The sequence below is a fragment of the Somniosus microcephalus genome, chromosome 3 (assembly GCF_052327205.1).
Source record: "Somniosus microcephalus isolate GS21.2 chromosome 3, FLI_Smic_1.0, whole genome shotgun sequence".
In the NCBI taxonomy this organism is placed as follows: Eukaryota; Metazoa; Chordata; class Chondrichthyes; order Squaliformes; family Somniosidae; genus Somniosus; species Somniosus microcephalus.
The window spans coordinates 249,327,748-249,355,507 of record NC_140989.1 but is presented as its reverse complement, the minus strand read 5'-3'; the positions used below and the strand labels follow the sequence as shown (position 1 = coordinate 249,355,507).

The 27,760-nt window shown below is 44.1% G+C and overlaps 1 protein-coding gene across 2 annotated transcripts; it reads right to left on the bottom strand.

Moving 5' to 3' along the window:
* Positions 1 to 226: 226 nt before the first annotated feature.
* Positions 227 to 9,695, bottom strand: LOC147121819 (transcriptional adapter 1-like). Of its 2 annotated transcripts, XM_085982328.1 has the most exons (5): positions 9,559 to 9,695; positions 7,313 to 7,404; positions 4,269 to 4,334; positions 2,458 to 2,555; positions 234 to 1,561 (listed from the first exon to the last, which is right to left on the bottom strand). In XM_085982328.1, exons 1-5 carry the CDS (start codon positions 9,630 to 9,632, stop codon positions 1,343 to 1,345), a joined length of 549 nt encoding a protein of 182 aa, XP_085838454.1. In that variant the 5' UTR covers positions 9,633 to 9,695; the 3' UTR covers positions 234 to 1,342. The 2 variants fall into 2 exon arrangements, with proteins under 2 accessions (XP_085838453.1, XP_085838454.1); XM_085982327.1 differs by lacking the exons at positions 7,313 to 7,404; positions 9,559 to 9,695 and adding an exon at positions 6,197 to 6,278 and having other exon boundaries at positions 227 to 1,561.
* Between the last annotated feature and the right edge of the window lie 18,065 nt (positions 9,696 to 27,760).

Below are 27,760 nucleotides of genomic sequence, written 5' to 3'. Positions count from 1 at the left end.
TTCGTTCCTTAAATCTTAGCCATTGCCTATCCACCGTCATGCCTTTTAATGAAGCTCCCCAATCTATCATAGCCAACTCACACCTCATACCTTCATAGGAAGAGAAGCCATTGCAGGTGATTCTCTGGCTACCACTGGATAGGCAAGAATGGAACCAGGTGAGTACAGTTCCACCCAGCTGGATGACAGAGGAGAGGGGTTGGAGGAGGGTGGTGTGGTCAACCATGTCAAAGGTTGCAGACAGGTCGAGAAGGATGAGGAGGGATAGTTTACCATGGTCACAGTCACATAGGATGTCATTTGTGACTTTGATAAAAACCGTTTCAGTAATGTGGCAGTAGCAGAAACCTGATTGGAGGGATTCAAACATGGAGCTCTGGGAAAGATGGGCACGAATTTGAGAGGCGACATCAAGTTCAAGAACTTTTGAAAGAAAAGGGAGGTTTGAGATGGGGCAGTAGTTTGCAAGGACAAAGGGGTCAAGGTTAGATTTTTTGAGAGGGGGGGGATGATGTCAGATTTGAAGAGGAGGGAGACAATACCAGAGGAGGGGGACTGGTTAACAATATCAGCTAGCATGAGGGACAGAAAGGGAAGTTGGGTGGTCAGCAGTTTAGTGGGAATAGGGTCGAGGGAGCTGGAAGTGGGTCCCATGAACCAGATGAGCTCGGAGAGGGCATGAGGGGAGATAGGAGAGAAACTAGAGAAAGATGAGAGTTCAGAGCAAGGGCAGAGGGGAACCTTGGAGGAAGTTTGACCCGGTGGGCTGGGGAAGGGAGGGAAGCGGCAGAGGCAGCTGAAGGGATGGTCATAATCTTAGTGACAAAGAAATCCATGAGCTCCTCTCACTTGTTGAAGGTGAAGGTGGAGGAGGCAGGGGAGAGTGGTTTAAGAAGACGGTTTGTAGTGGAGAAGCCAGGGGTTATCTTTGCATTCAAGGATGACCCTGGAGCAGTGAGTTGTTCTGGAAGAGGAGAGCAGGACCGGATAGTGCTTTATGGGGTCCAGCCAGATCTGGCGATGAACGGCTAAACCAGTTGCCCACCATAAACGCTCAAGATAGCTACAAAGACAGTTAGTGAAATTCTTCCTTTGGAGGTGGAGAAATACATCACAAGAGCATATCAATTCACCTAGTAAGCCTCGTAGCAACCAGTTCAAGGGCAGCAGAGGCTTAGGAATAGTGCCTGCTCTCACATGCAGAGGGTGATGTAGGTGCAGAGGGAGTCACACCAGAGGGATATTAAAGTTTTGGAGCAGAAGAGAAAAAGAAAAAAACATTTATAAAGAGCTAAAAAAAGTGACCCTAATTTTGTTTGTAAGCAAACAAGAGCCAAATTCATTACAGTACCTCCACTGCATGCACCACTGCTGTCACTGCATCTTCAGATACATTGTCCAGTCCACATTCATAAGCCGTTACGATCATCCGACCTTCTAGCTGACCTCTTGTGGGAAGCACCATTGTATGAGTGCAAAACTTCACATCATCCTCCTCTTGAGGATCCTTTGCCACAAAGTGTTGTGCCCCTGATAAAGGATTCTGCGCTTGAAAACGATACTGGAGAAAAATACAAAGTTGTAAGTCAAACTGCACAATGCCACTTAAATTAAACACTTAACATATATTAGGACTTATTATAAAGCGGACAAGAATGTCAATTAAAACACTTTTTTTTTTACATACACCCACACAGAAAATTAAAGATTGATTTTTTTTTGACCACCGCAGTCAGAGATAATTTTATTCATGGTCTTACTCTTAAAAGATGTTAATAACATTTTTAAAGTCTTTATCCACCTCCTCGGATGGATATACTAACAAGAAATGGAGTGTGGACCGTCTACTGTTACATTATTAGTTAAGGGCATTTCAAAGAACTTGCCTTCAAACAGTGCATAGTCAAGTTCAATGTCATTTTAAATTTGTCATATGTAAAAGTTTTGTTTCTGTACTTTCAAAATCCATTATAAAATTTTCAATTGTACAAGGAACAATGCAATTCAGTACAATTGATAGATTCATTAAAAACTTGTGGTTTTAATAATTAGACCAGAAAGCATTTTTTTTTTTAAATAACCATTTTCTAAAGCTAACAGTGAAAGTTTTAAAAAACATATTACACAATAAAGATTTATCCAAAAAGTGGTGAAACTGCGTTGATAAATCATGGTTCACACAAACAAATGTAGCACAAAAAACACTGCAGCCAGGAGTATATCTCCACACACGTCCTGCTGCCATTTCCTGCTGGGTCCAATTGTCTTGTTCTGCTGCCCTGAATTAGCCATTGCATTGCCTTGCTCTAGCTCTTCTTCCAACAGATGAAAGAATAGCTGAGAAAATGATCTACACAAAATAAAATAACTTTACCAAAGTGTCTTCCACAAGGAACTATGTCAAACACCCAGCAGACCAAAAGGGGGAAAAAATCATCAGGGTTGAAAATAACTCACTTCAAATTTTGCCCGCAGAGACGGAAACTTTTTTTTGCTTTTAGGTTTACCAGATTTGGCAGCAGGTGGACTGGTCCATAGTAGAGAAGTAGTACCTTCTGGAACAGGAACAGTACAAAGATACTATAACTACACTTCATACTTTTCAAGGAAGAATGCATAGCTCCCATTGTTGAATGTAAGTGTCTCAACTTATCTTGCAGATCACACAGGAAATTTAATAAGAGTTACTGACAATCCAATCAAGGCAAGTTAAAGAGGAAGAATAGTGTATAAAGCATGCACTTTATACATTGCAAGAAAACATCTGCTGCGCCTCTCCCTCTTTCTTGGTTATTTCTCTGTTCTCAAACACTTTCCCTTATCTGTTGCTTTTCCTTCTGTGTCAAAACATCCAGGGAAGGGAGATAAAGTTGTCCCACCAAGTTGGGGTCCCATTTTATTCTGCTATGCACACTTCCTAGTGGTGCAACAAATGAGTGCCTTTGAAATCAAAACGGTTGAAATTTCCACCCTGCAAATCATTCCACCCATGGGAACATGGACTCAGCACGAGTGCAGGAGCCAAAAAGATTGGGAACAAGCTTAGTCCTAATTGCTCATCTCTCTTCAATGAAGGACCCTAAAGGAGAAAGATTTCTAGGGATCAGGGCTTCTTTTTTGAAGTCCTGCACCTCTCCAGTTCAATCGTCCTTATGCCTGGAGTTGTTTTCAAGCACGTCAAACATTCAGCACACCTGCCTTCCAGCAATCCTATTGGGAAAGGGAAAGGGGAGCAGAAGCAGAGACAAACTTTAAATAAAACCGTTGTCCATAAAATGTAATTATAACATTCAATACTTTCAATATTGTCCTCCACAATATTTGACAGCTTTGATCACCAGATTCATTTCTGATTCCACTTCATCCTCAATTCCCCTCCGCCTAAATATGGAGCCAAACTATCAAGTGGCAATCGAAGCGAAGGGGCACACACTGATGCCAAGACTCCCATTCAAGATGCGCAAACTGGAGTCAAAACTGGGTTCATCCACAGGAGTAATTTTTTTATAAATGCAATGATCAGTTTCACTGATCGTACAAAGTCCTCTATGGGAATCCAGATGTTTCTATCACAGGGATGAGTAATTTCTTTCTTTTAAACGTGGGTTGAAGTGAAGAATTAGCTTTGATTTTTCTGTTTCAAAGCCACAAAGAACTTACAAAGACATTTAGAGTACATTTCTAGCCTTGATAAAATCCAAGATGGAATTTTTATCATTTGATCTGGTGTTCATCATCTACACTTCTTGAAGTTAACACAAATACTAGAACAAACAGAATATGCAGACAGTACATATAACACACCTCAAAGTCATTTAGTTATTCTGATAAAATGACCAAGTTATGTGGAAATTCTACCCAAGCTCAAAACTGCAGTAATTCTTTGAATTGGCTTTGTAGAATTTTGGATATAGCTACAGTTACTGGATATACACAGTATAACTTAATTGCCATGGAAAATCCCAACTATGCTTTTTCCATTACTAAACATTTTCTTTTAGAAAAATAAACTATGAATCAGTCTATTTGGTTGGTGTTTAACGTTGAAACTACTGAAGTTATAAAGTTCAGAATAATTCTACTCGGCAACCTGACTGAAATTGTGCAACAAAATGAGGAAAAAGAGAATGGCAGCATATTAAATATAATGGAAGAAACATAATTGTGTACGAATGAGTAAAAGCTTCGACTCTGACAATGTGCAAAAACAGAAAGCATTAGGTCTCTTTAAAGTGCTATACAGTTCAAACCTTCCCATTCCCACTTACCTGGAGCTGAAACCATGATCTGACATCGGGTGAGGATCGCAAGCAAGAAGTCATTATGGGAATGCACTGGAAAACAAATGTTTTTCCTTTAGTACTAACATACTAAATCTATCAAGGTTTAATGTTAAGTCATCAGAGAATAATGGTCACAGGAGATTTGCTATTATTGTCTAAGTTCTGTGCCACTAATAATGAGGTAGTGCAAGACCTGGGAAATAGTTTCTGATTTTTACTATGGTTCTGTCGCAGTGTAAATGCAACAGCAGTTGATCCATCAATGGAGTGCAATAAATTTACTGAAGCAATGCATCACGTAACTGACGTGAAATAAAAATATTACTCATACCGGCCTCGCAGATATATTTGTGATACTACTTGCTTATCCTTTAATAAAACTATCTTTTGTCTTGTCCCCAAAACCGCAGTTATTTAGATTATAAAAGATTTATTTTTGCTCTACTTCCAACAGCATATGTCTTTGTTCAGTCTGCTCTGTTTTCTCCCTAAATCCTCTCTCCTTCTCAGTTACTTAAATAATTCTGAAAAGTATTTCTTCCCTTCCACTTACTTCCCACAGTGGATATGTTTTTTCCCCCTAAAGCTGTCCTGGGAGGTCATTACTCACTAAGACCACTTATTTCCATCTCCGGAAAAAAAAAAGCGCTCAACTCTGCCCCTGCCTCAGCTCATCTGCTGCTGAAACCCTCATACATGCCTTTGTTACTTCTAGACTTGACTATACCAACGCACTCCTGGCCAGCCACCCACATTCTACCCTCCATAAACTTGAGGTCATTCAAAACTCTGCTGTGCACCCATCACCCCTATGCTCGCTGACCTACACTGGCTCCCAGTTAAGCAACGCCTCAATTTTAAAATTCTTATCCTTGTTTTCAAATCCCTCTATGGCCTCACCCCTCCCCAATGCTGTAATCTCCTCCAGCCCCACAACCCTCTGCGCTCCTCAAATTTTGGCCGCTTGAGCATCCCCGATTTTAATCGCTCAACCATTGGTGGCCGTGCCTTCAGCTGCCAAGGCCCTAAGCTCTGGAATTCCCTCTGCGTCTCTCTAACTCTCTTTCCTCCTTTAAGACACTCCTTAAAACCTACCCCTCTGACCAAGCTTTTGGCCATTTGCCTTAATATCTGGCTCGGTGTCAAATTTTGTTTTGTAATGCTCCTACGAAGTGCCTTGAGATGCTTTACTACGTGAAAGGCACTATATAAATACAAGTTGCTGTTGTTGTTGAGTCTCCGATAACTGACACTTGGTCATGCACCCAGGTCCTGACCCAGCTGATCACCGATTCTGGAAAATTTAAATCTTGGGCCAAATCTTGCTGGAAAAGGAACAGCATATTAACAACGCACGCCGTTATCAATGCACAAATCGGCCAGCAAGTGCAGGGGATTAAGAGATACACTGCGAGTTGCAAATCTCCAGAACTTGATGGATTTTCACAAACAACATCTCACCCTTAGCCTCCCTGTTATTTTTGAGTACTTTATGTCTTTTTTCCCCCCCTCTCTAGCTTAATCCAATCTTTCTTTCCTTCTCGATTTCTCTTTCTGCACATTATTTGCCCATTAAACTAGTCACAAAAGTTAGGACTGGTAATTAAGAGCGCAAGTAACCTTTTAACATGAAAATTGTTAATTCAATGCCAATCAACCTCTGTGGCCCAGAAAGAGAACAATTTAAATGGTTCAGTCTCATTTCTGAATGTAATAAATTATTCTTAGAGATTTTCAAACTAGATTTTTTTTTATTTTTTATTTTTTAATTTCTTACTTTTCCTTTGTCTTTTTTTCTCTCTCGCTTAATCCAATCTTTCTTTCCCTCTCAATCTCTCTTTCTGCACCGGATTTGACGCTCTAATTCACCCACCTACTGCGTCATTCCTCTTTCTTTGTCAGTCCTTAAATACCATTGGTTAAGAAGATAGACTGTTGGTCCCGCTGTTCACTGAGGTCCCAGATGCCCAGTTTCCCCATTATCAGCTCGCACTTCCAGCAAGTTAAGCTGCAAAAATTTTTCCAGCTGAAAGACACAGGAAATAGTCTAACCAATGGGGCACGCCACGAGATACCCTGCTCCAGCAAGATTTGCCCCCTCATTTTTGATTTCATTTGTACCATCCAGACTTCACAATTGTTATATGTACACTTTTTGCCTGGATGTCACAATGCACTCTGGGTATTTGAGTTCCACAGCTGCAGGATGCAAACTCTCCCGCACACTCAAAATTTATCACCAGGAGTTATAACTCCTCACTGCTTTTCCTACCTGGTTGACAGGTAAGAGCTGTGTAAAAAGCCACAACTTCCTTGGTGCATCTCTTGTGCACACAGAATTTGTCCATAGCAGCAAGTAATGGCCAGCATCCAAGGCCCAGGCAAAATTTCTAACTTAAGCCCCAGGCTCCAGTCAGAACTGAAGGCCAATGTGGGGGGAAACTTCTTCCCTGCATTTCTAAAATTAAATGATCAATTTTATGGACAATTAAATTTTTTGGAAGAATTGTGTAATGTATCGGTCTGTTCTAGACTTTATTTCTAGCTGTGCAAACTAACCTGATGAAGGAAGAAATAGTAATCCAAAACAACGCGAAGAAATGATTTGAGCAATTAGATTGGCTGATTCTGTGCTTGTTGGCGAATGAATGGTAGACTTGATTTTTTTTTTAATGAGGAATTTGATTACGGCAATTACCCTCATTGGTACTTTTTGCTACCTTTTCATTCACATTGGTCCGTATTTTGTACTGTGACTATGAGTAACTGGATGTAGGCTACCCAAATGCATTTTACATAGGATCCTTACAGGCAGCAGACAGAGGAGACTTTTATCCCATCAGTTTAGACTGGATTTCAATCTAGGTCGCAGAGTTGAAATTCTGGTGTCTGCATCAACAACACCCCTTCCAAAATCAATGTACCGCGTGCTGAGCCATCTGATAGTGATTTAGTATACGAGTTTTCATTCACAAAATCCACTGGCATATCTATCAGAGGTAAGGGAAATAAACAGTCATAGATCTTACCATTATCTTGAGTAAGGAGTCTCCTCGCTTCCAGATCAAACTCCTCTTTACTTATCTTTTGCTTGAACCAAAGCTTCAAGTTTGCCCAATATCTGAGAAAGAAAAATGAGCAAACTGGAGACAGGGAACGTGCAGCCACAACAACACTTGCACTTATATAGTGTCTTTAATGTAGAAAAATATACAGTAATTCAGACTCAGAGGTGCAAGGATGACACATTTTAAGTCAATGCACTGTGGAATGGGGACCCAATGGAGGTGAACAAAAACAGTGATAGATGAGTGGGGTTTAGTAGATGATCGGATGTGGGGTGGGGGTGGAGAAGAGTCTGAATGAGTAGCAGTTTGTAGAAGGTAGAATTAGGAGATGTGAGAAAGGCATTACGTAAGTCACACTTGGAGATGAGACATGTATGAGGGCACTGATTAGGGTGGGGCAGGAACAGTGATGGATAAAATAATTCACAAAACAATTTTACACAAACACATGAAGACAAAATTAATCCCCAGGTTATGTAGTTTACTCCAACCAGGCCTTTAGATTTGGAATTTATACACAGTCAGATATCACATTGTGAATTACTAATGCATAGGGACCATTACATTTTTTATTTTATTTTATTTTTTAAACTTCTACAATGCATATTATTATTTTGGTGGTGAATCAGTAAATACCAATTTCTTCCTGAATTTGATTTTTTTTTTTTTTTTTTTTAAACTTCCTGTTGGTTCTTACCTAAAATCAGTAGTGCCCAAAAATTGCATCCATGATGTTAGCACACATGCTGTGTACTCTATGTTATCATCATCAATGTGATGCGCACACATCTCCGAGCCCGATGTTCAGTTGCAAACTAAACAATGGCTTTATCATCTTTTAGGTACTAATGGAAGGACGATAGTTTTTTTTTTAAATGGCATATTTTATTCTTTCATTCCTAGTTAGGTATGGAGCGAGGACAGTAATGCACTGACAGTTACCACACTATAAGGGTATTTATTTTAACTCTCTTAACTCTTTCAGGTTGTAGTGTATGTACCCGTCTACCTTTAAGAGAACTATTGTATGTAACCGTCCACCTTTAAGAGAACTATTTTAGGTGTTGCACTACTTTATTTTGGCTTCTGTATACTGTAATGCCGGTGGTGACCACACCGGTATATAAGTGCTGTGTAAGGATTTATTGGGCAGATTCGCCCTGACCTTCGAATAGTAAAGTCCTGTTAAAAGTTATTCTTGTAGTCTGTGTATTAATTCACTATACAACCCACAGACTTTACACAGGTAATCAAAGGCGAGATCAACCAAGACTTCAAACCTTTTCCAAATAATGGTTTTATTATTATAAAACACAATGGATAGCCATTAAAAACAGACTCCGATCACACACCAAGGCATTATTTGTTAAAAATAAGATTGCAACTGTTCCCCAGTGCATAATCTCCAATGGCTTTTGATACCATCATAGTGACAAGTGGCTGGAGCCACAACACAGGTTCTTCAATGTCTATGGGGCAGTGAGTGTCTAATGGCGAGCCCTATAAAAGTGGTGTCAGTAAACTGTGAAAATAATTGTGGACTGTCATTTAGGTTGACTGTAACTTTTTATTTTGAGTCTTAGTGATGTTGAAAATAAAGACTTTTTTAAAATTGATATTCTCCAAATTTACTCAAGTTTTGTTTATAAAAGTCCAATTTCTCCCAATTATTCAAGGGCTGGGAAAAAACTCGTTTTTTTAATAAAACTGAAAATATTTGTGCATATTCGGCCCATTCACTATCTATGCAACCCACCCCTCTCTTTCTGCAAACCCGCCAAATGAAAAATAAAGCAGCACAAAAGCAAAACACCGCGCATGCTGGAAATCTTAAGTGTGGGGAGGGGGGGGGGGAAATCAAAGTTGGGTGTGCTGAACGCCAGTTTGTAGTTGTAGGGGAAGCAAAGGTGCCTGGCGCCACCTGCCTGTGCAGGTATTCAGTCACAGGGCAACGGGCACCGGCTGCAGAATCACCCGGCCACTCACTGCGGACACGGGCTGGCACTGTCAGAGACTGATGGTGGTGGATTGAAATGAAAAGTCCTTCAGTGAAGTGCCGCAAGGCCCTGGCGGAGGCGGCGCTCTCGCTCGGCCCGGCGTTGCTGAGCCCACAGACACCCATAGTAACCAGCTGGGCTCACGGCGCCGCCGGGCCTCAAATGTAACACCAACCGTCAGCACAGCAACAACACATAAGGCCCACTCACTGTTTCACATTCTCGCCCAGCGCCTCTGTCAAAGTCTTTTTCGCGGCCTCCAGCTCGCTGACGTGAGTCGCCATGTCTGGAAAGGGAGGGGGCGGGGCGGGGGGCTTAGTTACCGCATCGGGGCTTTTGTACAAGCATCGGCCGCGGCGCCCCCTGCCGGCCCGGAGGAGCTGCCGCCCGAGGCGCAGCACCCCTTACAGATAGGGAGAGAGAGAGCTGGTGTTGTTTCCGTGGCCGGTGGGCGCCGCGGGGACTGGAGTGCTTCATCACCCTGGCAAACCAAATTTCAATTTAATTTGTTAAGGTTTATTTAAAGTTTTATTAATTTACAGTTAATTGGTTCAATCAAAAGAGGTTCAAAAGAGGAGCTGGTGGTGGACACTCCTGGAGATAGACACCATCCACTGCAGATATGGAGAGAGAGGGTGTGCTGGTGGTAGACACTTCTGGAGACAGATTCCACCCACTGTAGATAGGGAGAGAGAGGGATGGTGGTGGTAGACACTGCTGGAGATAGACACCACCCACTGCAGATAGGGAGAGACAGGGATGGTGGTGGTAGACACTCCTGGAGACAGACACCACCCACTAGATAGGGAGAGAGAGGGGATGGTGGTGGTAGACACTCCTGGAGACAGACATCACCCACTGCATATAGGGAGACAGGGGGTAGACACTCCTGGAGACAGACACCATCCACTGCAGATAGGGAGAGAGAGGGTGGTGGTGGTGGCAGGCACTCCTGGAGACAGACTCCTACAGATAGAGAGAGAGAGAGGGGGTGATGGTAGACACTCCTGGAGACAGACACCACCCACTGGAGCAGACTCCTACATTGGCACACGGTTTGGACTGCCACACTAACCAATCTTCTGAAAAAGATGGAAGAGGGTTTAGATGAGATTATTGGCCATTCGGAAAGTATCCTGCCAGTGTGAAACTCTTATTAAAAAAATAACTTGTATTTATGTAATGCCTTTCATGTCATCAAGATGTCCCACAGCGCTTCACAACCAAAAAAGTACTTTTTGAAGTGTACTCGCTGTGTGTACTCACTGTCAAATATTGTTTTATAACAATCCTTTGAAGTGCCTTTGGGACACAAAAGTCCCACAAGCAGCAATGAGATAGATGACCAGATAATCTGTTTTAATGGTGTTGGTTGCAAGATAAATGTTGGCCAGGAGAGCTCCCCTGCTCTTCTTTGAATAATGGCACGGGATTGTTTACATTCATCTGAAAGGCCAGGTGGGGCCTTTGTTCACTGGCTCATCTGAAAGACAGTACCTCTGACAGTGTAGCACTCCCTCAGTATTGCACTGGAGTCAGTCTGGATTGTGAGCTCAAGGTTCTGGAGTGGGGCAAGTCTGTCACTGTATAACATTAGGGTGCACAGGCCAGTCACTATAACTAGAGGAAGCAGTACTGATGGGCACAGGCCTGTCACTATAACTAGAGGGAGCAGATCTGGTGGTGGGAGCAATTTGAGGGGATGAGTTTAGAGTATCACGCATTAAAGTGCATTGGGTTGGGTGCAATTTTTCCCATTGTGTTTTGATACTGATGTGCTAAATAAACCCAGTAACAACACTGACTGTGGATCTCACCGGACAGAAATTACACAGAGCACCTTGCCCTGTATCAGCTATCTGAAATCCTCGAATACAGTGAATAACTCACTCCTGGCCCATTCACTATGCTTTATTCATCCCATTACTATCTCCTGAAGGCACTGCCAATTGCTGAACGAAGGTGCCAGCCATCCTTCAGTAACTCACTCGTATTCTTCATGTGTGAGCCTTGACAGTAAATGCTAGAAAGCTATTTATGCATGGAGGGCATCAGAGCGATCTACGCCCAGGATGGGGATCAGGGGAAATGAAAGGTCACATCCTCACTGCTACCCTGCAAAGCTAATCAAATACTGTGATATATCTGAAGGGATTTGGCCGTAACCAGAAAACAAGTAATTGTAACTGTGCGTAGATTATCAGCACCAAAATTGCAATAAGAGCAAAATCATGGCTTTGCCTACCTATGCTGGCAGTGGGCATGAGTGGGATGGGCTTGTTAAGTTTTGCAGGTGGTTGGGTGGTGGGAAATTCCATGAGACCATTGTACAATTTTAAAGGGGCTGCAAGAACAGAGAGACCTGGGGGTGTTTGTGCACAAATCTTTGAAGGTGGCAGGACAGGTTAACAAAGCAGTTAGTAAAGCATATGGGGTTATATGGCTTTATAATTAGAAGCATAGAGTACAAAAGCCAGGAAGTTATGCTAAGTCTGTATACAACACTAGTTCGGCCCCAGCTGGAGTATTGTGTCCAATTCTGGGCACCACACTTTAGGAAGGACGTGAGGGCTTTGGAGAGGATACTGAAGAGATTTACTAGAATGGTTCCAGGGATGTGGATAGACTGGAAAAGCTGGGGTTGTTCTCCTTAGGGCAGAGGTGATATGATAGAGATGTTCAAAATCATGAAAATCAGAAAATTAGAGGTGCATGTAACAAGGGTAAAGCAATAATCCTTGGGGACTTTAATTTTCGTAAATTGGCAAAAGTAGCTTGAAGGACAAATTCATGGAATGCATTCAAAAGAGTTTTCTAGAACCATATGTTGAGGAACCAACTAGGGAACAGGCTATATTAGATCTAGTATTGTGTATTGAGACAGGGTTAATTAGTAATCTTATAGTAAAGGATCCTCTGGGGAAGAGTGATTATAATATGATAGAATTTTATATTAAGTTTGAGAGTGATGTGTTTAAGTCCAAAACTAGGATCTTAAATTTAAACAAAGCCAATTACAGAGGTATGAGAGGCGAATTGGCTGAGGTAGATTGGAAAATTAGATTAAAAGATATTACAGTAGATAAGCAATGGCAAACAGTTAAAGAAATAAATTAAAATTCTCAACGAATGTACATTCCCTGAGGAATAAAAACTCCACTGGAAAAGTGGTACAACAGTGGCTAACTCGAGAAGTTAAGGATAGTATTAGATTAAAATAGGCTTACAATGTTGCCAAAAAGAGTAGTAAGCCTGAGGATTGGGAGGGTTTTAAAAATCAGCAAAGGATGACCAAGAAAGTGATAAAGAGGGAGAAAATATAATATGAGTAAACTAGCAAGAAATATAAAAACAGATTGTAAGAGCTTTTACAAATATGTAAAAAGGAAGAGATTAGCAAAAGTAAGCGTGGATCCCTTAGAGGCAGAGACAGGAGAAATTATAATGGGGAATAAAGAAATGGCAGAGACATTAAACAAATATTTTATGTCTGTCTTCACAGAAGAAGACACAAAGAACATATCAGAAAGTGCAGGGAACCGAGGGTCTAATGAAAGTGAGGAAATTAAAGTAATTAATATTAGTAAAGAAAAAATACTGGAAAAATTAATGGGACTAAAAGCCGACAAATCCTGATGGCCTACATCCTAGGGTTTTAAAAGAGGTGGCTGCAGAGATAGTGGATGCATTGGTTTGATCTTCCAAAATTCCCTAGATTCTAGAACGGTTCCCGTGGATTAGAAGGTAGGAAATGTAACTCCGCTGTTCAAAAATGCAGGGAGAGAAAACAGGGAACTATAGGCCAGTTAGCCTGACATCTGTAGCAGGAAAAATGCTAGAATCTATTATTCAGGATGTGGTAACAGGGCACTTGGAAAATCACAATATGATTAGGCGGAGTCAACACGGTTTTATGAAAGGGAAATCGCGTTTGACAGATCTATTAGAATTTTTTGAGGGTGTAACTAGCGAGGGAGAACCAGTGGATGCAGTATATTTGGATTTTCAGAAAGCATTCGATAAGGTGTCACACAATAGGTTGTTACACAAGATTAGGGGTCATGGGATTGGGGGTAATATATTAGCATGGATTGAGGATTGGTTAACGGACAGAAAACAGAGAGTAGGAATAAACGGGTCATTTTCAGGATGGCAGGGTGTAACTAGCGGGGTACCACAAGGATCAGTGCTTGGGCCTCAGCTATTCACAATCTACATCAATGACTTATGAAGTAAGATATTAAAAATTGGGCATAACAGGGCAAGAATTCCAGGATTTAATTGCAGCACCAATGTACAAGGTGGAGGGAATGGGTTAATTCATACTCTGAGTTAAATGATATAGAAGTCTGTATATTGCATTCTACCCAGCTAAGTTTTAAAACATGATTAGGTGACTGTTGAAAGATTCAACTGCAGCGCAACTCGTAGGAAGATTAGGGAGGATGTCTGGTCAGCCAGGCAGGCAACACATGTACAAGATAACATATCGAAGAATTCGTTTATTATAAATTACAACAGGGTTCCATTCTTCAAAGTATGGTAGGACGGATGAGAATGTGATTGCTTTGCAGAAGTAACCTGAGAACAAGGCCAAAAGTTTGTACTTTGCGCGCCATAACAAGGACTGCTATCTTAAGGAAAACAAGCAACACCACCTGGCTACGGGCAATTAGATGGTTGTAAAGCAATTAAGATGAGGCCCATAGTCACAGGACGTGACGGGACCAACTGATAACGAAAGGTGGGATTGGGACCGGCAAGAAGATGAACTGTCATGGTTTTATAATTACAATTTAGCTATAACTCTGTATATGCTGATAAGCTTATCCCCTCCCCTAGGGCAGGGCCTTAATTTTTGTATAACTGTGTGGACTTCGAGAGGTTCGTTGGAGTTTGAGCCTTGTGTAGGGACACAAGAAAAAATCTCCCCAGGCCTGAATAAACCATTTTGACTTCAATTATTGGGTCTGTCTTTCTTTCAACAAGCCAGTGATGTCGACCTTGTATATCACTTGGTCCACACTTTGGGAGCTTACATCAACTTAGATGAAGGGACCGAGTATAATATATCCAAGTTTGCTGACGATACAAACCTAGGTTGTAAAGTAAGCTGTGAGGAGGACGTAAAGAGGCTGCAAAGGGATATAGACCGGTTAAGTGATTGGGCAAGAAGGGGGCAGATGGAATATAATGTGGGGAAGTGTGAAATTATCCACTTTGGTGAATGGAAAAGTAGAATATTTTTTAAAAGGTGAGACTCTAGTAAATGTTGGGATTCAGAGGGATTTGGGTGTCCTGGTACATGAATCACAGAAAGTTAACATGCAGGTACAGCAAGCAATTAGGAAGGCAAATGGCATGTTAGCCTTTAGTGCAAGGAGGTTGCAGTATAAAAGTAAGGAAGTCTTGCTGCAATTATATAGGGCTTTGGTGAGACCACACCAGGAGTACTTTGTACAGTTTTGGTCTCCTTATCTGAGGAAGGATATATTGCCTTAGAGGGGGTGCAACAAAGGTTCACAAGATTGATTCCTGGGATGAGAGGGTTGTCCCATGAGGATAAATTGAGTAGAATGGACTTATATTCTCTGGAGTCTAGAAGAATGAGAGGTGATCTCATTGAAACGTATAAAATTCTTAGAGGGCTTTGTTAGATCCGTGGTTCGGTGGATAAATAATTACACGGATGCTGTACATAAACAAATAACAGGTCTTTACTGGAGGAGGGTAATCTCTAGACTGGGGTACAGAGGCATGCGCACAGCTTATATACCGGTGTGGTCACTGCCGGTACTACAGTATACAGGAGCTGTAAAAAGTAGTTCTGACTTAAAGCACATACACTACAATTCCTCCCTTTTTAGATTAATAATACCCCCTTAATATTCAAATAACAATTACATTTTTACATGTACATTCAATAACAAAAGTCCATTTACAGATTCAGTCTTTCGGGCGGCTTCCTGACCCTTTCGGGATAGCGCCTTTCCGGAGGTTCTTGTTCTTGGTGCAGAGGCAATTCTGACCCCCTTTCATCGGGTAGTTCATCGGGTTCCACTGCTACTGGGTCTGAAGTAGATACTACCGGTATGTCGGGTTCATCCCCAGGTACTCGAGACATGGGGTTGACGTATTCCTGTGATGCTAAGATCTGTTCGACGTGGCGTCTCACAATGTTCTTCCCGACATCCACTGTGTACATTAATGGCCCCTGCCTTGTACATATCGTTCCGGGTTGCCACTTCTCTGTTCATAAGAACATAAGAACATAAGAAATAGGAGCAGGAGTAGGCCAATCGGCCCCTCGAGCCTGCTTCGCCATTCAATAAGATCATGGCTGATCTGATCCTAACCGCCAATCTACTATCACTGAACCATCTCCTGAATCTAACAGAATTAGACACACGAAATAGGAGCAGGATCAGGCTACATGGCCCCTGGGCCCGCTCCGCTACCCACAGGGCCATGACCGAACCGAACCTAGACTCATGTCCAAATTCCTGCCCGTTCCCCATAACCCTTTATTCCCTTTTATTCTAGGAAACTGTCTATTTCTGTTTTAAATTTATGTAATGATGTAGCTTCTACAGCTTTTTGGGGCAGCATATTCCATGGACCTACCACCCTCTGAGTGAAGTAGTTCCTCCTCATCTCAGTTTTGAAAGAGCAGCCCCTTATTCTAAGACTATGCCCCCTAGTTCTAGTTTCACCCATCATCGGAAACATCCTCCCCGCATCCACCCGATCCAACCCCTTCACAATCTTATATGTTTCAATAAGATCGCCTCTCATTCTTCTGAACTCCAATGAGTAGAGTCCCAATCTACTCAACCTCTCCTCATATGTCCATCCCCTCATCCCCGGGATTAACCGAGTGAACCTTCTTTGTACTGACTCGAGAGCAAGTATGTCTTTTCTTAAGTATGGACACCAAAACTGTATGCAGTATTCCAGGTGCGGTCTCACCAATACCTTGTACAACTGAAGCAATACCTCCCTATTTTTATATTCTATCCCCCTAGCAATGAAAGCCAACATTCCATTGGCCTTCTTAATCACTTGCTGCACCTGCATACTAACCTTTTGAGTTTCGTGCACCAGGACCCCCAGATCCCTTTGTACTTCAGTACTTTCCAGTTTCTTGCCATTAAGATAATAACTTGCTCTACGATTTTTCCTGCCAAAGTGCATAACCTCACACTTTCCAGTATTGTATTCGATCTGCCAAATTTCTGCCCACTTACTTAGCCTGTCTATGTCCCCTTGCAGTATTTTTATGTCCTCCTCACTCACTACTTTCCCTCCCATCTTAGTATCATCTGCAAACGTTGATATGTTACACTCAGTCCCCTCCTCCAAATTGTTAATATAGATTGTAAAGAGTTGGGGACCCAGCACTGACCCCTGTGGAACACCACTAGTTACTGATTGCCAGTCCGAGAATGAACCATTTATCCCAACTCTCTGCCTTCTGTTAGATAGCCAATCCTCTATCCATGCCAGAATATTACCCCCAATCCCGTGATTTTTTATCTTAAGCAATAATCTTTGGTGTGGCACCTTGTCAAATGCCTTTTGGAAGTCTAAATACACTATGTCCGCTGGTTCCCCTTTATCCACCCTATATGTTACTTCCTCAAAGAACTCCAGCAAATTTGTCAAACATGACTTCCCCTTCATAAAACCATGCTGACTTTGTCCTATTAAATTATGATTATCCAAATGTCCTGTTACTGTCTCCTTAATAATGGACTCCAATATTTTATCTACCACAGATGTTAGGCTAACCGGTCTATAGTTTCCAGCCTTCTGTCTACTGCCCTTTTTAAATAAGGGCGTTACATTAGCAGTTTTCCAGTCTGCCGGGACCTTTGCTGATTCCAGGGAGTTTTGGAAAATTATTACCAATGCATCCACAATCCCTACCGCCACTTCCCTCAAGACCCTAGGATGTAAGCCATCAGGTCCAGGTGATTTATCTGCCTTGAGTCCCATTATTTTACCGAGTACCACTTCCTTAGTGATTTTGATCGTGTTTAGCTCCTCCCCCCTATAGCCCCCTGTTTGTCCAGTGTTGGGATATTCTTAGTGTCTTCTACTGTAAAGACTGATACAAAATATTCATTCAGTGTTTTTGCCATCTCCATATTTCCCACCATTAATTTCCCGGTCTCATCCTCTAAGGGACCAACATTTACTTTAGCCACCCTTTTTCTTTTTATATAACTATAAAAACTCTTACTATCTGTTTTTATATTTTTTGCTAATTTACTTTCATAATCTATCTTCCCTTTCTTAATCAATCTTTTTGTTACTTTTTGCTGTCTTTTAAAGTTTTCCCAATCCTCTATCCTCCCACTAGATTTGGCTACCTTATATGCCCTTGTTTTTAGTCGAATACTATCCTTAATTTCTTTACTTAGCCACGGATGACTGTCTTTTCTTTTACACCCTTTTCTTCTCAGTGGAATACATATTTTTTGGAAGTTGTAAAATAACTCCTTAAATGTACACCACTGATCATGTATCGTCTTACCCTTTAATCTATTTTCCCAATCCACTCTACTCAATTCCGCTCTCATACCTTCATAGTCTCCTTTATTCAAGCTTAGCACGCTTGTTTGAAATCCAACCTTCTCACCCTCTAATTGAATGTGGAATTCAACCATGTTATGGTCACTCATTCCAAGGGGATCCTTTAATAGGACATTTTTAATTAATCCTGTCTCGTTACACAGGACCAGATCTAAGGTTGCTTGCCCCCTGGTCGGTTCAGTTACATACTGCTCAAGAAACCCATCCCTAATACACTCAATGAACTCATCCTCAAGGCAGCCCTGCCCAATTTGATTTGTCCAATTAATATGATAGTTAAAATCCCCCATAATTATAGATGCTCCCTTATTACAAGCCTCAACTATTTCCTGATTGATACTCCGTCCAACAGAGTTGCAACTGTTCGGAGGCCTATAAACTACGCCCACTAGTGTTTTTTTCCCCTTATTATTCCTTACCTCCACCCAAACTGTTTCATTATCCTGATCTTTTGACCCAATATCATTTCTCTGTATTACAGTGATCCCTTCCTTTATTAACATAGCCACCCCACCTCCCCTTCCTTCCTGCCTGTCCTTCCTGATCGTTAAATAACCTGGTATGTTTAATTCCCAGGCATTGTCACCCTGCAGCCATGTTTCTGTAATGGCCACAAGATCATACCCATATGTAGTTATTTGTGCCATTAACTCGTCTATTTTGTTACGAATGCTATGTGCATTCAGATAGAGAACTTTCAAATATGTTTTGTGACACTTAGTTCCTGCTTTTGCCCTTTTTATTACTTTACCTTTTACTCCATACCTTCTACCCCTTCCTGACACACTCTGGTTTTTAATTTCCCCACTGCTACCTAAGTCTATGACCTTCTCTGTTGTCATTTTTATTATTTGCTCTCTAGGAACCTCCCCCCACTAGTTAGTTTAAAGCCCTCTCTACAGCCCTAGTTATATGATCCACCAGGACTCTAGTCCCAGCACTGGCCAAGTGAAGCCCGTCCCAACGGAACAGCTCCCTCCTGCCCCAGTACTGGTGCCAGTGTCCCAGGAAGCAAAACCCATTTCTCCCACACCAGTCTTTGAGCCACGCATTTAACTCTCTAATTTTATTTGTCCTAGCCAAATTCGCTCGTGGCTCAGGTAGAGATTATTACCCTTGAGGTTCTGTTTTTTAATTTGACCCCTAGCTGCTCATACTCCTTTAACAGAACCGGCTTCCTAGTCCTATCTACGTCGTTTGTACCAACATGGACCACGACAACTGGATCCACCCCCTCCCACTGCAAGTTTCTTTCCAGCCCAGAGGAGATGTCCTTAACCCTGGCACCGGGTAGGCAACACAGCCTTCGGGACTCTCGCTCTCGGCTGCAGAGAACTCTATCTATCCCCCTAATAATACTATCCCCTACCACTACAAGATTTCTATTTACTCCCCCCTCTTGAATGGCCCCCCGTTCCACGGTGCTGTGGCCAGGTTGCTCATCCTCCCTGCAGTCCCTGCTCCTGTCCCCACAGGGAGTAAGAACCTCGAACCTGTTGGTCAAGAGCAAGGGCTGCGGCTCCTCCAGCTCTACCTCCTGGATCCCCGTACCTGCCTCACTCGTAGTCACACCGTCCTGTCCCTGACCATGGGCTACATCTGAATTACTTAACTTCATAGGTGTGACCACCTCCTGATACACAGAGTCCAGGTACTTCTCCCCCTCCCTGATGTGTCGCAGTGTCTGAAGCTCAGACTCCAGCTCATCAACACGGCGCTGGAGTTCCTGTAGCAGCAGACACTTGTCACAGACGTAATCACCGTGAGCCTCATTGGGGTTCACCGGCTCCCACATCTCGCAACAGTAACACATCATCTGCTCCATTCTATTTAATTAATTAAATGTTTTATTGTTAGTTATGGACACCCTCTGCCCGATTTTAGATGCTAGTATCCCCTTTAATTAATTGGATTTAAATTAAATCAATCCCTCTAGTTACACCAGTTAAATGGTTTACCAACAGTCACTCTGCACCAGAAAGGCCTTGGTACACCACAGCAACCTTAAAAACTATAAACCACAGACTTAAAGTTTTAAAACGAGAGAAATACTCCAACCAATCACCTACCTGTTTTGTGGTGACGCCACACCTTGAATACTTTTTACCTCTCTCCTTGCCTGAGATTGGAGATTGGTGAGGCCTACCTGAGCCTCTGGGGCCTCTTGTAGTCGCTCTGCCGCTCCGCCTCCAGCCGCTGCCAATGCCGCACTGAGGCCTACCTGAGCCTCTGGGGCCTCTTGTAGTCGCTCTGCCGCTCCGCTCCGCCTCCAGCCGCTGCCGATGCCACACTAAGGCCTACGTGAGCCTCTGGGGCCTCTTGTAGTCGCTCTGCTGCTCCGCTCCGCCTCCAGCCGCTGCCGATGCTGCACTGAGGCCTACCTGAGCCTCTGGGGCCTCTTGTAATCGCTCTGCCGCTCCGCTCCGCCTCCAGCCGCTGCCGATGCTGCACTGAGGCCTACCTGAGTCTCTGGGGCCTCTTGTAGTCGCTCTGCCGCGCTGCTCCACCTCCACCCGCTGCCGATGCCGCACTGAGGCCTACCTGAGCCTCTGGGGCCTCTTGTAGTCGCTCTGCCGCGCTGCTCTGCCTCCACCCGCTGCCGATATCCGCACTCATCGATAGTCCCGGGCCAAGACTGGTTGCCCTACATTGAAGCTCCTTGTTGGCTTCTCGTTGATGTGCTGGAATTGTTTGTCCTCAACATTTCTTCACACATTTGGTCTGAGCAAGTCCAGACGAGATCTCAACCTTCGGTTAAAGAACATCATGGCCGGGGTCTGGTTGGTAACTGCATGTGTCGTGTTTCGGTAGGCTAATAAGAAATTGTCCATCTTATGCTGTCGTGGAATTTCCTCGTCGCACATGGCCTTTATCGCCTTCTTAAAGGTTTGTACGAACCTCTCGGCCAATCCATTGGTGGCTGGATGATACGGGGCGGATGTGTAATGCCTTACCCCATTCCTTTGCATGAATTTTTGGAACTCGTCGGACACAAACTGTGGTCCATTATCAGAGCAGATCTGCTCTGGCAACCCGTTTCTGGCAAATATGGTCCGTAGGACTGCAATCGTTTTCTCTGTAGTTGCTGAAGACATCTTTATCACCTCAGGCCATTTTCAATGAGCATCCACTGCTATTAAGAACATTGAGTCCATGAATGGACCAGCGAAATCAATGTGCACCCGTTGCCATGGAGAGGAGGGCCACTCCCATGGGTGTAGAGGGGCATGTGGTGGTGCATTTTGGACCTTCTGGCATCCTAAGCAGCTCTTAGTTAGGTCTTCGATTTGTTGATCGATTCCCGGCCACCACACATAAGCCCTAGCTAGGCTTTTCATTTTCCCTCCCTCCAGATGACCTTCATGTAGCTCATTTAGCACTCTCTCCCTTAACTTGGGTGGAATCACCACTCTGGATCCACACATCACTGTCCCCTGGCATACTGACAGCTGTTCTCTTCTGGATCAGAATGCTGACAACAGTGAGTCGCCATGTGCTGGCCATCCCCTCACCGTCAATTCATATACCCGTGACAGCGTCGGTTCATTGCGGGTCTCCTTCTCTATATCCGCTTTTGTTACTGGCAATCGTTCAATTATCGATGAATAAAATATCTCGATAGGGCCCACTGCTGGTGCTTCCTCCACAGTAGGCAGTGGCCGGCGCGATAGCCCATCAGCGTTCCCATGCTGTCTCGTGCCTTTATATTCTATTTCATATTGATTCACCCCTAGAAACAGGGACCATCTTTGTGACCGCTGTGCAGTCATTACTGGCACGCCCTTCTTAGGATTAAAGATGGAGACAAGTGGTTGGTGGTCAGTCAGCAAGGTGAACTTCTGTCCATGCAGATAGTGGTTGAATTTTTTTACTCCCCATACTAGGCTGAGGGCCTCCCTGTCAATCTGGGCGTAGTGGCGCTTGGCTGAGGTTAGTGACCGAGACGCAAAGGCTACTGGCCTCTCCAACCCGTCTGGGAATTTGTGCGACAGCACCGCTCCAATGCCGTAGGGTGATGCATCACATGCCAAACGAATTGGTAGTGCTGGGTTGAAATGGGCCAACACCTCTTTTGATGTGATCAATTCTTTACACTTCTGGAAAGCTCGTCTACATTCGTCATCCCACTTCCATGGTACCCCTGTTTGCAGTAGGGTGTTCAGTGGGTGTAATACCGTAGACAAATTTGGTAAGAACTTGTGGTAATAGTTTACCAGCCCGAGGAACGACCTCAGTTGTGACACATTTTCCGGTGCTGGAGCCTTGACTACTGCCTCTATCTTGTCAGGGGACTTATGTAACCCCTCTTCATCGATGACGTGGCTGCAATACGAGATCTGTTTCTGGAAAAACTTGCACTTGTGGCGATTAGCTCGTAGCCCATATTCCTTTAATCTGGCGAGCACCTTCTCTACGTTAGCGAGGTGATCACCGTCATTTTCGCCCGTGACCAAGATGTCGTCCAAATAACACTGGGTCCCTGGAATCCCTTGCAGGACCTGATCCATCGCCCTTTGCCAGATAGCCGGAGCCGAGGCTACTCCAAACACCAGCCGGTTGTATTGATAGAGACCTTTATGGGTGTTGATCGTAAGGTAATGTTTCGAAGCTTCTTCTACCTCCATTTGCAAGTACGCCTGGGCTAGATCAATTTTTGTGAAGCGTTTACCACCAGATAGCGAGGTGAAAATATCCTCAATTCGTGGAAGCGGATATTGCACCGTGTGAAGGACTGGGTTCACTATCACCTTAAAATCCCCACAAATGCGGACCTTCTTTGGTTCCCCAGGCATATTACTCAACGACCTCTTCATTACAGGAACGGTGGGTGTAGCCCACTCGCTCCAGTCCACTTTGGACAGTATTCCTGAACGTTCCAACCCTTCCAGCTCTGCTTCAACCGCTGGTCTGATCGCATAAGGCACTGGTCTGGCCTTCAGAAACTTTGGGCTTGCATTATCCTCTATTTTAATTGTTGCTGTTATTCCTTTTAGTGTTCCTAGTCCCTCCTGGAACACTTCTTTTGCATCAGTTAGCATTTTTGACAGTCGTCCAGGTGTGACGTCGTCACCCTTTTTGGCCTCCACCTTCAGTGCCTGTATGGAATGCCAATCTAAATGTATCTTCCGGATCCATTCACGTCCTAGCAGTGGTGGTCCTCCATTTGGCAATACATATATATCCATTTTAGGTATTTCCTGACCTTTATATGTCACTTTCACCCTTATTTTTCCTTTGGGGTAGACTTTTTGCCCCGTGTACGTCTTCAAGACAATCTCTGTAGCTTTCAAGGGTATGTGTGAAAATAGCCGCTTGTAGTCTCTTTGATTTATGACTGTTAGAGCTGACCCTGTGTCCAATTCCATTTCCACTTGGACTCCGTCTACCTTGAGTGTAACCCAGATAGTCTGGTGATCCTCCATTTCGGTTACATTATGTAGTTTCAGACAAACCAGCTCCTTGCTTCCGGAGTCTGTGTCACTTTTCTGTTCGTCTGAACCACTGTCCATCACCTGGTGTACCTTTTTGTATTTCTCCTGTGGAGATTTCTTACTGTTGGTTTTCTTCCCAGACCTGCAGACTCTTGCTATGTGTCCTGCTTTCCCACACTGTCTGCACACTTGGTCCTTGAACCAACAATCTTTCTGGTCATGTGTTGTTCTGCCGCAGCGATAGCATCTCCCTGTTCCATAGGCCATTTCGTTGGTGCCATATTCTTGCGGTCTCCGTTGTATCTCTGCAGCGCCCCTCCCTTGTGGCTGCTTCGTGTGACACTGCCATACTGAAAGCTTTGTCCAGCGTAAGGTCCTTTTCTGATAGAAGCCGTTTCTGGGTTCCTTTACTTTGTAGCCCACACACAAACTTGTCCCTTAATGTGTCTGCTAGTTCCGCTCCAAACTGGCAGTATTTTGATAGCTTGCGCAGTTCCGTTAGGTACTCAGCATTGCTTTCATCTTTGTGTTGGTTCCTTTTATGGAACTTAAATCATTCTGCTATCAGCAGCAGTGTGGGGTTTAAGTGGTCCTGTAGGATTTCTACTATGCTTTCAAAATTCTTGTTTACCGGCTTCTCTGGGGTTATTAGATTTTGCAGTAACCCATAAGTTTTTGCACCCATGGAATTTAACAGAAGCAGTGCTTTATTAGCATCTGGCACTTCATTTGCCCTGCAGTACACCTCAATACGTTCCACATGTCGCCCAATCTTCAACTTCATTGTCGAATGTAGAGATACCGCCACTCTTCGGCATCCTTGGTTGTGCGTTAACTATCGCCACTGGCGCCTCCCGCGCTTCCCCTTCTTCTCTGCTGGCAGAAAATGGCGTCTCCCGCGCTTTCCTTCCTTCCCGCGCTCGCCCGTCTTCTCCGCTGCGGCTTCGCAAAATGGCATCTCCCGCGCTCTTCCTTCTTCTCCGTGGCTCAATGGCGCCTCCCACGCTCTCCCTGCTTCTCCGTGGCTCAATGGCGTCTCCCGTGCTCTCCCTGCTTCTCCGTGGCTCAATGGCGTCTCCCCTTGCTTCGCCCCGCAGACCCTGATCAGCCCGTGATCCCTGGCTGTGCGCTGCGCGTTCTTCTCTTGATATTTGTCGATGCCGCTCAGTCTAGAACCTGGCTGTTTCTTACCCCCTCTCTCTCTGGTTTGCAGTATTTTTCCTCGACGCCGCTCGGTGATCAACCCCCGGCTGCGCCCTGCTCTCTTCACCCTCTTTCTTACCCCATCGACGCTGCCCGGCTCTCTCTCTCTGTCGTCGGTCGGCTCCAGCCGCCGCTGCTCAGGAAGGGTCTGCTCTGGACCTGTCGTCAGTCTCTTACTGCTCGTTGTGGCTGGGGAACCAAGCCCGGCTCTCCACAGCCTCCCCAGTGAAGTTGGATCTCTGCCTGATGGCTGGGCAGTTGCTCGCGGTCGACGCCCGTGTTCTTGGACTCGACTATTTCTTTTTTTTTGATGTTGCAGGTAGATTCGCATCAACACTCGTCGCCACTGTTAGATCCGTGGTTCAGTGGATAAATAATTACATGGATGCTGTACATAAACAAATAACAGGTCTTTACTGGAGGAGGGTAATCTCTAGACTGGGATACAGAGGCATGCGCACAGCTTATATACCGGTGTGGTCACTGCCGGTACTACAGTATACAGGAGCTGTAAAAAGTAGTTCTGACTTAAAGCACATACACTACAGGTTTGACAGGGTAGATGCTGAGAGGTTGTTTCCCCTGGCTGGAGATTCTAAAACTAGGGGCCATAGTCTCAGGATAAGGGGTCGGCCATTTAAGGCTGAGATGAGGAGGATTTTCTTCACTCGGAAGGTTGTGAATCTTTGGAATTCTCTACCCCAGAGGGCTATGGATGCTCTGTCATTGAGTATATTCAAGGCTGTGATCGATAGATTTTTGGACACTAAGGGAATCAAGGGATATGGGAATAAATCGGGAAAGTGGAGTTGAGGTCGAAGATCAGCCATGATCTTATTGAATGGCGGGCTCGAGGGGCTTTATGGCCGACTCCTGCTCCTATTTCTTATGTTATTATGTTCTTATGAAGGGTTTAGATAAAGTAAATAAAGAGAAGCTGTTTTCAATGGTGGTAGGGTCGATAACCAGAGGGCACAGATTTAAGGTGATTGGCAAAAGAACCAGAGGCGACACAAGGAAAAATCTTTTTACGCAACGAGTGGTTAGGATTTGGAATGCACTGCCTGATAGGGGGTGGATACAGATTCAATCGCCACCTTCAAAAGGGAATTGGATAAATACTAGAAGGAGAAGAAATTGCAGGGATATGGGGAAAAAATGGGGAGTGTGGAATTGGATTGCTCTTTCAAACAGCCGGCCAGGCTCTCTTCCAGTCAACTTGACATTTTTTTTTAATTCACTTATGGGCTCTGGGCGTCGCTGGCAAGGGCAGCATTTATTGCCCATCCCTAATTGCCCTTGAGAAGGTGGTGGTGAGCCGCCTTCTTGAACTGCTGCAGTCCATGTGGTGAAGGTACTCCCACAGTGCTGTTAGATAGGGAATTCCAGAATTTTGACCCAGCGACGATGAAGGAACAGCGATATACTTCTAAGTCAGGATGATGTGTGACTTGGAGGGGAACTTGGAGTTGGTGGTGTTCCCATGTGCCTGCTGCCCTTGTCCTTCTAGGTGGTTGAGGTCTAGGGTTTGGGATGTGCTGCCGAAGAAGACTTGGCAAGTTGCTGCAGTGCATCTTGTAGATGGTACACACTGCAGCCACGGTACGCCGGTGGTGGAGGGAGTGAATGTTTAAGGTGGTGGATGGGGTGCCAATCAAGTGGGCTGCTTTGTCCTGGATGGTGTCGAGTTTCTTGAGTGTTGTTGGAGCTGCACTCATCCAGGCAAGTGGAGAGTATTCCATCACACTCCTTACTTGTGTCTTGTAGATGGTGGAAAGGCTTTAATAATATTGCAAAGCCCTGGATAACTTTCATTCATGTCTCTTGCCAATCTAGGTTGGTGACATATTTTACATCGATAACCTACTATTTTGCCTAGATCAGTAATTGCTAGGGTTTTACAGCGAACGTCAAACTGCAATTAGGTATCGATAGCAAAATACTGCAGATGCTGGAAATCCAAAATAACAACAGAGGATGCTGGAAAAACTCAGCAGGTCAGGCAACATCCGTGGAGAGAAATTTGAGTTGACGTTTCGGGTTGAAACCCTTTTTCAAAACTGGAAAGAAAATAAAAAGATCGAAGGCAAAGCTGCGATCGAACAAAAGAAGAAAAGGAGACAATAAAAGGTATTAGAAGCCAGATGAGATGGTAATGGGCCCATGGAGACAAAAGGCAGCTGAGATTAGGTGTGAAGTGTACTGGCAGGATAAGGACAGCTGCCAGGTGAGAGAGAGAAACAAAAGGAAAGGAGGGGGGGTGGGGGGCGCGGGGGGAAAGGAGGACCCAAAACAAAGGGGTGGAAAAAATTAAAAGGAAAAAAGTAATAGAGGCCGAGGTTATGATCTGAAATTATTGAACTCGATATTGAGTCCGGAAGGCTGCAAAGTGCCTAATCGGTAGATGATTTGCTGTTCCTCGAGTTTACGTTGAGCTTCCGTGGAACAATACAAGAGGCCAAGGATGGTGAGGTCCGAGTGGGAATGGAGCGGTGAATTAAAATGACAGGTGACCGGAAGCTCAGGAGATGTAACACCTGCCCCTATACCTCCCCCCTTCCCACTGTCCAGGGCCCCAAACACCCCTTCCAGGTGTAACAGCGATTTACTTGTACTTCTTGCAATCTAGTATACTGTATTCGCTGCTCACGATGCAGTCTCCTCTACATTGGGGAGACTAAACGCAGATTGGGTGACCGCTTTGCGGAACACCTCCGTTCAGTCCGTAAGGGTGACCCCGAGCTTCCGGTCACCTGTCATTTTAATTCACCACTCCATTCCCACTCGGACCTCACCATCCTTGGGCTCTTGTATTGTTCCACGGAAGCTCAACGTAAACTCGAGGAAGAGCAAATCATCTTCCGATTAGGCACTTTGCAGCCTTCCGGACTCAATATCGAGTTCAATCATTTCAGATCATAACCTCGGCCTCTTACTTTTTTTGCTTTTAATTTTTTCCACCCCTTTGTTTTGGGTCCTCCTTTCCCCCCCCCCCTTCTTTCCTTTTGTTTCTCTCTCTCACCTGGCAGCTGTCCTTATCCTGCCAGTACACTTCACACCTAATCTCAGCTGCCTTTTGTCTCCACGGGCCCATTACCATCTCATCTGGCTTCTAATACCTTTTATTGTCTCCTTTTGTTCTTTTGTTCATCGCAGCTTTGCCTTCGATCTTTTTATTT